At 44.9% G+C, this 15,921-nt stretch overlaps 1 protein-coding gene across 1 annotated transcript in view; it reads right to left on the minus strand.

Moving 5' to 3' along the window:
- Window positions 1-168: 168 nt before the first annotated feature.
- Window positions 169-15,921, minus strand: part of LOC129856090 (uncharacterized) — an 87,558-nt gene continuing 71,805 nt past the window's right edge. The window contains exon 9 of the mRNA XM_055924210.1: window positions 169-284. Coding sequence (XP_055780185.1) covers window positions 169-284 — 116 coding nt within the window. The remainder of the gene's footprint in view (window positions 285-15,921) is intronic.

Below are 15,921 nucleotides of genomic sequence, written 5' to 3' on the forward strand. Positions count from 1 at the left end.
TTGTGAGGGGAGGTAGGGTGCAGCGTTGCTGTAAGGGCTTTGTAGGCAAGGAGTCAGCAAGGGAGGTGAGTTTTTTATTTGGAAAGGTCAGGCCTCCTGCGAGAGACGGAGAGACGGATGGGGGAAGGAGGGAAGGAGAGAGATAATCTGATTCATCAGTGTCTCTCGTCAGCTCAGGAGGCACAGTGCTGGTGCAGCCGCCGGGGAATCAGAGTTCCCATCAGCCACACACATGGGAGGGCGACGAGACTCACCGTCGGCATACTGGAGACTGAAGACCCACACTGACAGACACAGATACTGATGTACACACTGACAGACTGATACTGATGTACACACACACACTGACACACACAGATACTGATACTGATGTACACACACACACACTGACAAACAGATACTGATGTACACACACACTGACACACACAGATACTGATGTACACACACAGATACTGATACTGATGTACACACACACTGACAGACACATACTGATGTACACACACAGATACCGATACTGATGTACACACACACACTGACACACACAGATACTGATACTGATGTACACACACAGATACTGATGTACACACACAGATACTGATGTACACACAGATACTGATACTGATGTACACACACACACACTGACACACACAGATACTGATACTGATGTACACACACAAAGATACTGATGTACACACACACACACTGACACACACAGATACTGATGTACACACACAGATGCCGATACTGATGTACACACACACACACACACACACACTGATACTGATGTACACACACTGATACACAGATACTGATGTACACACACACACTGACACACACAGATACTGATGTACACACACAGATACTGATACTGATGTACACACACACTGACAGACACATACTGATGTACACACACAGATACCGATACTGATGTACACACACACACTGACACACACAGATACTGATACTGATGTACACACACAGATACTGATGTACACACACAGATACTGATGTACACACACAGATACTGATACTGATGTACACACACACACTGACACACACAGATACTGATACTGATGTACACACACAGATACTGATGTACACACACAGATACTGATGTACACACACTGATACACAGATACTGATGTACACACACACACTGACACACACAGATACTGATACTGATGTACACACACAGATACTGATGTACACACACAGATGCCGATACTGATGTACACACACACACACACACTGATACTGATGTACACACACTGATACACAGATACTGATGTACACACACACACTGACACACACAGATACTGATACTGATGTACACACACAGATACTGATGTACACACACACACTGACACACACAGATACTGATACTGATGTACACACACACACTGACACACACAGATACTGATGTACACACACAGATACTGATGTACACACACAGATACTGATACACACAGATACTGATACTGATGTACACACACAGATACTGATACTGATGTACACACACAGATACTGATGTACACACACAGATACTGATACTGATGTACACACACACTGATACTGATGTACACACACACACTGACACACACAGATACTGATGTACACACACAGATACCGATACTGATGTACACACACACACACACACACACACACACACTGACACACACAGATACTGATGTACACACACAGATACCGATACTGATGTACACACACACACACACTGACACACAGACACTGATGTACACACACACACTGACAGACACTGATGTACACACACACACTGACAGATACTGATGTACACACACACTGACACACACAGATACTGATGTACACACACACTGACAGACACATACTGATGTACACACACTGACACACACAGATACTGATGTACACACACACTGACACACAGATACTGATGTACACACACACACTGACACACACAGATACTGATACTGATGTACACACACAGATACTGATGTACACACACACACTGACACACACAGATACTGATTCGCTAAAAACTCACTCCCGCTTCTTGTATCAAGACATGTTACGAATTGTGCTATCATTTTGTCGTCTCGTGCAGTTATGTGTACGTACATAAAACAGCTTGGCAAATTTACATTAAGTTGGCCAAATTATCTTGTAATTTCGAACATCTCCTAAACCCATAATGTCGACGAAACGCTCTGAAGAGCAGTGAAACGGCCTACACGTGAGTCACTGTATTTGTATACATGTAATAGTTGCTAATTGTAAAAAAAAAAAAAAGTTTTCTATTTCGCGGATTTCACTTATCGCGGATCATTTTCGGAACGTAACCCCCGCGATAAACGAGGGATTACTGTACACAGATACTGATACTGATGTACACACACACACTGACACACACAGATACTGATGTACACACACAGATACTGATACTGATGTACACACACAGATACTGATACTGATGTACACACACTGATACTGATACTGATGTACACACCCCCACACACACACACTGACACACACAGATACTGATACTGATGTACACACACAGATACTGATGTACACACACACACACACAGATACTGATACTGATGTACACACACAGATACTGATACTGATGTACACACACAGATACTGATACTGATGTACAGATACTGATACTGATGTACACACACAGATACCGATACTGATGTACACACACACTGATACTGATATACACACACACACACACACACACACACACACAGATACTGATACTGATGTACACACACAGATACTGATGTAAATACACACACTGACACAGATACTGATACACACACACTGATACTGATGTACACACACAGATACTGATACTGATGTACACACACAGATACTGATGTACACACACACTGACACACAGATACTGATGTACACACACAGAGATACTGATACTGATGTACACACAGATACTGATACTGATGTACACACACAGATACTTATACTGATACACACACACACTAACAGACACTGATACTGATGTACACACACAGATACCGATATTGATGTACACACACACACACTGACACACACAGATACTGATGTACACACACAGATACCAATACTGATGTACACACACACACACTGACAGACACAGATACTGACATATATACACACACACATATACTGATACACATACACACACAGATACTGATGTACACACACATATACTGATACACACACACACAGAGATACTGATACACACATACTGATACTGATGTACACACACATACTGATACTGATGTACACACACACACTGATACTAATGTACACACACAGATACTGATGTACACACACACTGACAGACACAGACACAGATACTGATGTACACACACATTGACAGACAGGGTTGGAAGAGTGTGTATGTATGTGTGCATTTTGTTTTTGCATGTTCAGGCGCGCGTGTTCACATGTGCATCTGTGCTTGCCCGCGAGTGTGTGTGTGTGTATACAAATGCCTGGCATGGCTTCACTCGGGATGTGCCAACTCACCAGCTCAAGTCTGCGTGGCGCAGGGGGTCTGGCAGGGAGTCTGCTGAGAGAAGAAGACCGCGGTCAGGAAGTCTGCTCCCGGGGAACAATACACAGAGACAGACAGACAGGAAGACAGACACCCAGGCAGACATCCACACAACACAGCAGCTCTATGCTGCAGCCTTCTGTTTGTCCCGTTCTGAAGCTGACAAATCACTGACTGCTACACGTTTTCATCCAGATTAGCGAGTCGACTGAGTGCTGGCATTGGCTGGCATGTGCTTAGATTCTCTCACTCTTTCTCTCACCCTCTCTCTCGCTTCATTAGCGGGGGTAACTTTCATGCACACGTGCCGACATTACAACTGTTTCAGATGGTCAGTATTGGAGGGTACGCTCAGTAGTTCTGCATGGTGAATGCTAATGCTAACAGATGGTCAGTATTGGAGGGTACGCTCAGTAGTTCTGCATGGTGAATGCTAATGCTAACAGATGGTCTGACACTGGGGCCAGGTTTATGTAGCCTCTGGTCAACAGTGTTGGAGGTAGCACACACACAAACACACACAAAGGCAAACAAACCCAGGAAGTGCCTCTTTAAAATCCAAGTGTCCTTATCAGCTGTCAGAGTTCACCCCCCTTGATCCCCATTTCATATGACACTTCCATTCTGCACAGTAAACTGGTCTCTCCCATAAGAGATATTACATCTCACTAGGACTACCTGTCTAGAAAATGAAGATAAAGAGAAATGAATCATGAATTAGAGACGCAACTTGAATAATTATCAACCATCAAATATTCTCAGAATCCATTGCCCTGGTACAATGGCCCGTGTTCACAGTGTCCTAGAGTAGGAGTGCTAATTTAGGATCCGTTTTGTGGTTTGGATCCTAATGAATAAGACAGGGAGACTCTTTGTGAATACAGGACAGTGTGACACCCTGGGCTCTAACTACGCCTCAGCAGAGCTTGTGTTCTTTCCAGTGTGTTGGCGTTGATTGCCTTTGAAACATAATGAGGCGTACAGAAACACCATGCAAATAGATTCCTCCCAGCATGCCTCGCTCCCGCCCAGCGGGAAGAGAAAGGGGGGGGGGGGTTATGCGAGTTGAATTCCTGGCTGTGATTCAACGTTGTAGCCTATGCTGTGTTGATGAAATATTCCCACAAGCACTCAGCCCATTTTTTACTTCACCTTAACTAACCGTCAAAACGATAAAAAAAATATTGCCTCACGCCATATCTAAAACAGTTATTGTTTATGGAAAACACAGCAGAGACTTATACATACAGCGTCATACAGGAGCAGCTTCCAGTCAATACTGAGGGTTTGCCTATTTGCTCTCCTTTAAAGCTAGAATACTTAGTTGCTACATACATTTTTGGACTTATAAATGAATGATACTGTATATACCCATTTATTCTTGAAGAATATAATTTATACATGCCTCATGAGCTTAGTTCAACTGTCATACCCCATCAGAACCCAGAATATAAGCTTGTTTTACTCCAATATTTGTCAACAATGTAAATGTAAACAAACACTACATAGAAAGGATTTTCTCTTACCCTACGAGGTCCAGAACCTGCTGGATTTCTGTTCTACCTGATAATTAATTGTGCCCATCTGGTGTCCCACGTCCAAATCAGTCCCTGATTAGAGGGGAACAACGAAAAAACACAATGGAACTGCCTTTGAGGTCAAGAGTTGAGTTTGAGGGCTGCATAGCCTCAAAACATGGTTAAAACTGTAACAGCATGGTATCAGTCCTTGCATCCATAGCTCTGTCTATACATTTTGAGGGTGGTTACATTTCTCCAGGCACATCCCTAAGCTTTTTACAGAAACAGAGGCGAGTTGACGGCTTCGTTATTGCTTCAATTAAGGAATTTAGCTTTAAATGTGCACTAAGAACTTATTTCACTTAAGGATTCGAGCTTTAAATGTGGCCTAAGACATGCTTACCAGAACGGGGAGAGAGCAGAGTTGTTAAGATTCAGAAAAAATACAACTGAATAGGCCCTTTTTTGGAAATTGGATTCAAAAGGCTGTGCAGGAAATGCGTCTGGTGGACTCTGTGATCAGGCCATTACTGTGAATAGCCGTAATGCTCATAATGCTCTGGCCCAGGTTATTTAAAGAACACGCCAACAGCCTTTTTACACTCTTTATGAGGCCCTTTAGTCACCCAAGAAACCCTTGTTGGAGCCTCTGTGGCTCTGAGAATAGGTGTGTTCCGGTTGATACTGCAGGGTACAAAAAGGAAAGTTATGAATGAAAGATATAGTAGAGACCTGCACTCTGTTAGAAAAGTCCTCAGTTGTATTGGGCAATGTTTTGTTTCAACCCAACAGTCTGATAGGGATTTGCATTACAGTATCTCACTGGTTCTCAATCCTGGTCCTGGGGACCCAAAGGGGTGCACATGTTTGTTTTTGCCCTAGCACTACACACCTGATTCAAATGATCAACTCATCAAAAGGCGTTGATGATTTGAGTCAGGTGTGTAGTGCTAGGGCAAAAAACTAAAATGTGCACCCCTTTGGGTCCCCACGACCAGGATTGAGAACCACTGCTGAGTATCTAGTTGTTTGGCTTTTGACTGTAACACGGTGTTTGAGTCGATATTGTACCACTGTACACAGGGCAAAGCATGTTTGCATTGAAACACTTGTAAGTTCCAAGAGTGTATTATACTTGATATCATTTCTGTTCAAATGTTGTGTAATTTGGTCACCTACATGTTAGAAATTGAGAGTTCTGGCAAAAAGTCTCAACCCTTGTACAAGGAAACTTTCATCCACAGCCCCTTTCCGATCTGTGTGGGGACACACGTGAAGCACTCAAGGAGAAGATACGTCAATGTAACCAGTGACAAAAACCCAAAGACCGGAACTACTGCTGCTTGTTATCGCACACATCCCATTCAGTCCCGGCAGATTCTTCAGTCTGCATACAGAATCTGCCCACGGGAGATTATACTCCATACTGTACACAAGGCATGACATGATTTCTCCGATTCTACTAGAGAACTCTATGATCCAGGAGTGTACTTATGTCAGCTCAGAGGGCTCAGCTTGGCCCTTAGGGACAACCTCTGAATATGACACATTGTAACACGCCTCTGCTGCTATAACCTCTGAATATGACACACTGTAACCCGCCTCTGCTGCTGTAAGCCCCCCAGCCTTGCCGAGGATTTGGAGGGAGTCACGCTTGTCTTAATTGAGTCCACAGTATCTTCATCAGATGTAGGGCTGATGGAGGTGTCACTCGTTAAGAGGCACAGTCAGAATCCCAGGCAGGAGATTCGTTCTTTTTGCGACCCATGTGAAATTAGTGGTGGTTGGTTACCTAACCTGCTCATTACTTGGTATAATGTAGAGTAACTCTCTCTTTAAACTACAAAAGAAAAACATGCCTAATCCATCATCAAGAGTGGTTGAGTTCTACAGTATTTTGTAAGGCGGTCTGAGCTGTGAGTTTCACACTCAGAGCCAATGTACCTACAATAATTTACTGCGACATTTGTCGTCTTGATGCCAACAGATGCATCAGAATGTTCAGAACTATTAATTCCTGGCTACACTCAAGGTGAGTTTTCCAATAATAACAAACGCCATGGTGAATTCGTTTAGCGAAGTCTGATTGAAAAACCCAGCCAACCCTAAAGCTAATAAAGGACTATATTGAGGATTAACTTCAACTTCCACGATTGTTGATCAACTTCCTTGAATGTGTAATTGAGTTCATTTGCCCTTTGTTAAGGGTATCCTTAATGAAACGTTTTACCTCACTGGACTGGAATAGATGGAATGGATAAGTCCTTCTCCCCCTCATGAGCCTTGGCATTCAACTTGTTTGTTTGTGTCTCACTCTGTAATCATCAACCTACAGTTCTGTTTTCAAGGTTCCCGTCTTATATTGAAGCAAATACTGATTTTAATTACAGTGAAGTTGACAAATAACACAGAGAAACAACTCTGGTAAATGAGCAAAATTGAACAACATCTACTACTCAGAACTCTTTTTACCCTCTGATGACCTGGGGGTGGTGACCTGGGGGTGGTGACCTGAGGGTGGTGCGCTCTGCCCAACTCATTACCGGGGACAAACTACCTGCCCTCCAGGACACCTACAGCACCCAATATCACAGGAAGGCCAAAAAGATCATCAAGGACAACAACCACCCGAGTCACTGCTTGTTCGCCCCGCTATCATCCTGAAGGCGAGGTCAGTACAGGTGCATCAAAGCTGGGACCGAGAGACAGCTTCTATCTCAAGGCCATCAGACTGTTAAATAGCCATCACTAGCCGGCTTCCACCCGGTTATGCAACCCTGCACCTTAGAGGCTGCTGCCCTATATACATAGAATCGCTGGCCACTTTAATAATGGAACACTAGTCACTTTAATAATGTTTAAATAATGTTTACATACTGCTTTACTCATCTCATATGTATATACTGTATTCTAGTCAATGCCACTGACATTTCTCAATCTAATATTTATATATTTCTTAATTCCATTATTTTACTTTCAGATGTGTGTGTATTGTTGTGAATTGTTTTTAGATACTACTGCACTGTTGGAGCTAGGAACACAAGCCTTTCGGTACACCCGCAATAACACCTGCTAAATATGTGTATGTGACCAATAAAATGTGATTCAATTTGATTTGATAACTCGTTTTTTTGTTATAAATGGTTCACGCACAAATGTTGACACACTTTAAGAGGCTTGTTACTGTCGCCGACTGCTCACACGGGGGATTATGTTGAAAACTCTTAAAACACTTCGACTCTGGAATAACCTGATTTTGATGGCCTGATGCTTTTCAATAAGTCCCAAGAGGAGGAGGGAGAAGAGGAGAGGAAAGAGCATTTCACCTGGTTTCACTTTATCACCTAATCTCTTGGGAATCTTATTACAGTCCCTCGAAGACTAAGAGTCGAGTGGAGAAAAAAACCTGTCAGTTTTACCCATTCACGACGGTTGCGGAGTACGTAGTTTCACAGCAATGACTCAGGAGGCATTGTCGCCCGTTTCCACCTCATTATTCTACAGGCATTGCATTTGCAGTCGCAGTGGCAAATGCCCCAATGCCGTATAGCTTTTAACTGCATATACAAGCAGTGTTATTAATCATATTCGGGGAGACGGATAGATAGCGATCTCTTCAGTTCACGCACGCACGCACACACACAACCCATCCTCAACACTCCACTGATCAAGGTGCTACCAGGTAATAAAGCATTTCTCCTCACTGCTCTTTTCATTTGACAACACACAATGGTGTTGACGAGGTGAGCATTCTCGCTCAATTTTCCCCTGCTTCTTTTTTCCGTATGTTGTGCCTCTCCGGGGAGCTTGGAATACCACACTGTAGGTGTCACACTTGAGAAAACTCATTATTTCTACCACAGGTGGCAATTTTAAGGCAGGGAACGACAGTCTTTGTGACCTAGCGGAGCTTAGGAAAGGCCTATGATTGTGTGCTCCCGACAAAACATCAATTAATGTATAAATCATTGATCTTCCATGCGTGTAGAGCACGCTGTGTATAAACGAGGGGGGGGGGGGCGTTGAGGGGGTACCTGTTGGAGGAGAAGGCATATGTGTTTTGGGGGGTACACGTTGTGGGTGGGTGTGAGAAAACAAAGGGGGGTACTCCTTCATTCCCTGCACGATTGGAGAGATATCCACCCACTGGATGAATTGTGGCCTGTGTTCTGTAGTCTAGTATACACATGTTGAACATACTGTAGTCTTACCTAATGCTCCTCAGCTACAACAGGTCTAATGGTCTGACTAATGCTCCTCAGCTACAACAGGTCTAATGGTCTTACTAATGCTACTCAGCCACAACAGGTCTAATGGTCTTACTAATGCTCCTCAGCTACAACAGGTCTAATGGTCTTACTAATGCTCCTCAGCTACAACAGGTCTAATGGTCTTACTAATGCTCCTCAGCTACAACAGGTATAATGGTCTGACTAATGCTCCTCAGCTACAACAGGTCTAATGGTCTGACTAATGCTCCTCAGCTACAACAGGTCTAATGGTCTGACTAATGCTCCTCAGCTACAACAGGTCTAATGGTCTGACTAATGCTCCTCAGCTACAACAGGTCTAATGGTCTTACTAATGCTCCTCAGCTACAACAGGTCTAATGGTCTTACTAATGCTCCTCAGCTACAACAGGTCTAATGGTCTGACTAATGCTCCTCAGCTACAACAGGTCTAATGGTCTTACTAATGCTCCTCAGCTACAACAGGTCTAATGGTCTTACTAATGCTCCTCAGCTACAACAGGTCTAATGGTCTGACTAATGCTCCTCAGCTACAACAGGTCTAATGGTCTTACTAATGCTCCTCAGCTACAACAGGTCTAATGGTCTTACTAATGCTCCTCAGCTACAACAGGTCTAATGGTCTTACTAATGCTCCTCAGCTACAACAGGTCTAATGGTCTAATGCTCCTCAACTACAACAGGTCTAATGGTCTTGCTAATGCTCCTCAGCTACAACAGGTCTAATGGTCTGACTAATGCTCCTCAGCTACAACAGGTTTAATGGTCTGACTAATGCTCCTCAGCTACAACAGGTCTAATGGTCTGACTAATGCTCCTCAGCTACAACAGGTCTAATGGTCTTACTAATGCTCCTCAGCTACAACAGGTCTAATGGTCTGACTAATGCTCCTCAGCTACAACAGGTCTAATGGTCTGACTAATGCTCCTCAGCTACAACAGGTCTAATGGTCTGACTAATGCTCCTCAGCTACAACAGGTCTAATGGTCTTACTAATGCTCCTCAGCTACAACAGGTCTAATGGTCTTACTAATGCTCCTCAACTACAACAGGTCTAATATTATTACTAATGCTCCTCAGCTACAACAGGTCTAATGGTCTTACTAATGCTCCTCAACTACAACAGGTCTAATATTATTACTAATGCTCCTCAGCTACAACAGGTCTAATGGTCTTACTAATGCTCCTCAACTACAACAGGTCTAATGGTCTTACTAATGCTCCTCAGCTACAACAGGTCTAATGGTCTTACTAATGCTCCTCAGCTACAACAGGTCTAATGGTCTTACTAATGCTCCTCAGCTACAACAGGTCTAATATTATTACTAATGCTCCTCAGCTACAACAGGTCTAATGGTCTTACTAATGCTCCTCAACTACAACAGGTCTAATGGTCTTACTAATGCTCCTCAGCTACAACAGGTCTAATGGTCTTACTAATGCTCCTCAGCTACAACAGGTCTAATGGTCTTACTAATGCTCCTCAGCTACAACAGGTCTAATATTATTACTAATGCTCCTCAGCTACAACAGGTCTAATGGTCTTACTAATGCTCCTCAACTACAACAGGTCTAATGGTCTTACTAATGCTCCTCAACTACAACAGGTCTAATGGTCTTACTAATGCTCCTCAACTACAACAGGTCTAATGGTCTTACTAATGCTCCTCAACTACAACAGGTCTAATGGTCTTACTAATGCTCCTCAGCTACAACAGGTCTAATGGTCTTACTAATGCTCCTCAGCTACAACAGGTCTAATGGTCTTACTAATGCTCCTCAGCTACAACAGGTCTAATGGTCTTACTAATGCTCCTCAACTACAACAGGTCTAATATTATTACTAATGCTCCTCAACTACAACAGGTCTAATGGTCTGACTAATGCTCCTCAGCTACAACAGGTCTAATGGTCTGACTAATGCTCCTCAGCTACAACCGGTCTAATGGTCTTACTAATGCTCCTCAGCTACAACAGGTCTAATGGTCTTACTAATGCTCTTCAGCTACAACAGGTCTAATGGTCTTACTAATGCTCTTCAGCTACAACAGGTCTAATGGTCTGACTAATGCTCCTCAACTACAACAGGTCTAATGGTCTTACTAATGCTCCTCAGCTACAACAGGTCTAATGGTCTTACTAATGCTCCTCAGCTACAACAGGTCTAATGGTCTTACTAATGCTCCTCAGCTACAACAGGTCTAATGGTCTTACTAATGCTCCTCAGCTACAACAGGTCTAATGGTCTTACTAATGCTCCTCAGCTACAACAGGTGCAGAGGGAAGGTCTCCGAGTTTACCTCTCCACCCCAAATGCAAGAACTTGTATTAGAGGTCATATGAAGACACAGCTCCCAGCAACCAGAGGAGAGACAGAGAGTGTGGGAGAGAAAAATAGGAAAAAAAGTGATGACTCATTGCCAGTGAGGATGCAGACACAGACCGATGCTGCAAGTCTGATCTCTCTCTCTCTCTCTCTCATCCACTATATCTGTCACAGTCTCGCTCTTCCTCTGCATGTTTATGCTGTTACATAGTTAGGATGCAAATTATGACATTATTAGTGCTGTCTATTCATGTTCTTCAGTCTAGCCAATTCTGGAAATGAAGTTATCTTCAGGGAGGGAACCGGGATACGTAGCCACACAATGTCCCAAAACTATTTAATTAGCAGATTTCAACCTGCCTCAACTAGTGTAGAAAATACACAATTTGGTGATACAGTAGACAGTGTTTGTTATATAAGCAATTTACCCCGAGTAGAGGGAGTCATCAGGCCTGAGTTCAAAGCAGTCACTTCTATGGCATTATGGGCAATAACATCACCAATCCACATTCAGACACTAGAACCCCTAGGACTGGAGGCAGTGCTGAAGAAAGTTCCCAACAATGGCCTTTAATACATTCAAGTCTATTTTTGGAACAAGCATGCCCCCTTAAATGCCCACAGACGCCCATGAAATTCTTCTATTAAATGTCTCCAGGTACTCTTTACAGGAAGCGTGTGTGGGGGTGTTTACATGCGTGACTGTAAGACAGAGAAAGTAGCACTATCCTTCCAACAAACACAAAAGTGGATATGTATTCCCAGTATTCCCATTGAGAGATAAAAATAAATGTCTCATTCCATCCCTCTCAAATCAACCCTTCCTTCCCTCAATATGCTATCCAACCCCGTGATGAACTCTGACTGATAAAATATTTAAGATGCACCATGATTAAAGTGCAGCTTCACCTTGACAGAGAAATCCATTGACGGAGACAGAATCAATCCCATCCAATGATAGGGGCTGAAAAGGACAGATAGCTATGTGTGAGGAAGGGAAGGAGCGAACGACTGTGGGAGGGAGGATGGAGAGAGCAGAGAAGGGAGGAATGGAAGGAGGGAACGACTGAGGGAGAGAGCAGAGAAGGGAGGAATGGAAGGAGGGAACGACTGAGGGAGAGAGCAGAGAAGGGAGGAATGGAAGGAGGGAACGACTGAGGGAGAGAGGATGGAGAGAGCGGAGAAGGGAGGAATGGAAGGAGGGAACGACTGAGGAAGAAGGGAGGAATGGAAGGAGGGAACGACTGAGGGAGAGAGTGGAGAAGGGAGGAATGGAAGGAGGGAACGACTGAGGGAGAGAGTGGAGAAGGGAGGAATGGAAGGAGGGAACGACTGAGGGAGAAGGGAGGAATGGAAGGAGGGAACGACTGAGGGAGAGAGTGGAGAAGGGAGGAATGGAAGGAGGGAACGACTGAGGGAGAGAGTGGAGAAGGGAGGAATGGAGGGAATGACTGAGGGAGAGAGTGGAGAAGGGAGGAATGGAAGGAGGGAACGACTGAGGGAGAAGGGAGGAATGGAAGGAGGGAACGACTGAGGGAGAAGGGAGGAATGGATGGAGGGAACGACTGAGGGAGAGAGTGGAGAAGGGAGGAATGGAAGGAGGGAACGACTGAGGGAGAGAGTGGAGAAGGGAGGAATGGAGGGAACGACTGAGGGAGAGAGTGGAGAAGGGAGGAATGGAAGGAGGGAACAACTGAGGGAGAAGGGAGGAATGGAAGGAGGGAACGACTGAGGGAGAGAGTGGAGAAGGGAGGAATGGAAGGAGGGAACGACTGAGGGAGAGAGTGGAGAAGGGAGGAATGGAAGGAGGGAACGACTGAGGGAGAGAGTGGAGAAGAGAGGAATGGAAGGAGGGAACGACTGAGGGAGAGAGTTGAGAAGAGAGGAATGGAAGGAGGGAGCGAGAGGCGTAAGATGGGAGAGGAAGAGGGGGAGGAAGGGGAAGTAAAGGAAAAAGGGGGAAGTTTTGGCTCGCTAGTCGAGCTCCTGTGGCTGGATGAAAAATGCATGTGACAACAGTCAACAACACAATTATTTGCATGGCTCAGAGAGTAGGAACCAAAGCACTGATAAACATTAAAGCGCTGATAAACATTAACCCCCCCCCCCCCCCCCCCCAGCCCAACAACAACCCACATACAGCTCAGTAGATATGGAAAGAAGAGAGAGAATGAGGAAGGGAGGGGGGAAGAGGAGAGAGAGGATGGTGTATGGGTTGGGGAGGCGTGTGGAGAGAGGATGGTGTGGGTTGGGGAGGCGTGTGGAGAGAGGATGGTGTGGGTTGGGGAGGCGTGTGTGGGGGGTGTGTGGAGAGAGAGGATGGTGTGTGGGTTGGGGAGGCGTGTGTGGAGAGAGGATGGTATGTGGGTTGGGGAGGCGTGTGTGGAGAGAGGATGGTGTGTGGGTTGGGGAGGTTTGTGTGGGGGGGGGGTGTGGAGAGAGAGGATGGTGTGTGGGTTGGGGAGGTGTGTGTGGGGGGTGTGTGGAGAGAGAGGATGGTGTGTGGGTTGGGGAGGCGTGTGTGGGGGGTGTGTGGAGAGAGAGGATGTTGTGTGGGTTGGGGAGGCGTGTGTGGAGAGAGGATGGTATGTGGGTTGGGGAGGCGTGTGTGGAGAGAGGATGGTGTGTGGGTTGTGGAGGTTTGTGTGGGGGGGGGGGGTGTGGAGAGAGAGGATGGTGTGTGGGTTGGGGAGGTGTGTGTGGGGGGTGTGTGGAGAGAGAGGATGGTGTGTGGGTTGGGGAGGCGTGTGTGGGGGGTGTGTGGAGAGAGAGGATGTTGTGTGGGTTGGGGAGGCGTGTGTGGAGAGAGGATGGTGTGTGGGTTGGGGAGGTGTGTGTGGAGAGAGGATGGTGTGTGGGTTGGGGAGGCGTGTGTGGGGGGTGTGTGGAGAGAGGATGGTGTGTGGGTTGGGGAGGTTTGTGTGGGGGCAGTGTGGAGAGAGAGGATGGTGTGTGGGTTGGGGAGGCGTGTGTGGGGGGTGTGTGGGGGGTGTGTGGAGAGAGAGGATGGTGTGTGGGTTGGGGAGGCGTGTGGAGAGAGAGGATGGTGTGTGTCCATGTCTGTGTGTGCTAGTTAAATGCTATTGCTTCAAATCCTATTATACCAATTGGTTGACTGGGTGTTCCAGTAAGCATCAATTTGTTGCCTTCATTAGCCTACTTTATTGTGAAAAATTAATCGGTAACTCTGCCAAGCCTACAAGCAAGAATCTGACTATACAACAACGCAACAAATACATTGATCATCTCAGCAAGGTTTTACCCGTGGTCGTGGAGCTGGGGGGAAGTGCAACGAAAATATAGCTGAGTTGTCGTTGAAATAAACATCTGCAAGTCTTTTTTATCGTTATTTTATTAATGAAAGCAGAAAGATGTTGAACAGATACTGTGTAAAACTTTAGAGTACTTAAGTATCGAGTTCATTGTAAGTAGGGGGGATTTTCACACCTAGCCGGGCTAGAAAACAAATAGTTGGATAACAGATCGGCTCTCGGAAAGCATTAACACGTGTTACTGTGTGTGTCGATTCTCTCTCTCTCTGTGTGTGAGGATTCTCTCTCTCTCTGTGTGTTGATTCTCTCTCTCTGTGTGTGTTGATTCTCTCTGTGTGTGTTGATTCTCTCTGTGTGTGTTGATTCTCTCTGTGTGTGTGTGAGTACGTCTGACTATATAGAGAAGAAAGCACATTGAAATATGTTTTGATCCAGTGCTGTCGGAGTGGAACAATAAAAGTCCAGTCCGCTCAGCTCTCCAGGGTTTGATTGCTGGACTTTAATTAGCCCTGAGAGAAGCACCAGAGATACCTGTCATGTTGTAATCTAACCCTAACCCTTTAATTAGCCCTGAGAGAAGGACCAGAGATACCTGTCATGTTGTAATCTAACCTTAACTCTTTACTTAGCCCTGAGAGAAGCACCAGAGATACCTGTCATGTTGCAATCTAACCCTAACCCTTTAATTAGCCCTGAGAGAAGCACCAGAGATACCTGTCATGTTGTAATCTAACCTTAACCCTTTAATTAGCCCTGAGAGAAGCACCAGAGATACCTGTCATGTTGTAATCTAACCTTAACCCTTTAATTAGCCCCGAGAGAAGCACCAGAGATACCTGTCATGTTGTAATCTAACCTTAACTCTTTAATTAGCCCTGAGAGAAGCACCAGAGATACCTGTCATGTTGTAATCTAACCTTAACCCTTTAATTAGCCCCGAGAGAAGCACCAGAGATACCTGTCATGTTGTAATCTAACCCTAACCCTTTACTT

Source organism: Salvelinus fontinalis, chromosome 5 (genome assembly GCF_029448725.1).
Source record: "Salvelinus fontinalis isolate EN_2023a chromosome 5, ASM2944872v1, whole genome shotgun sequence".
NCBI lineage: Eukaryota > Metazoa > Chordata > Actinopteri > Salmoniformes > Salmonidae > Salvelinus > Salvelinus fontinalis.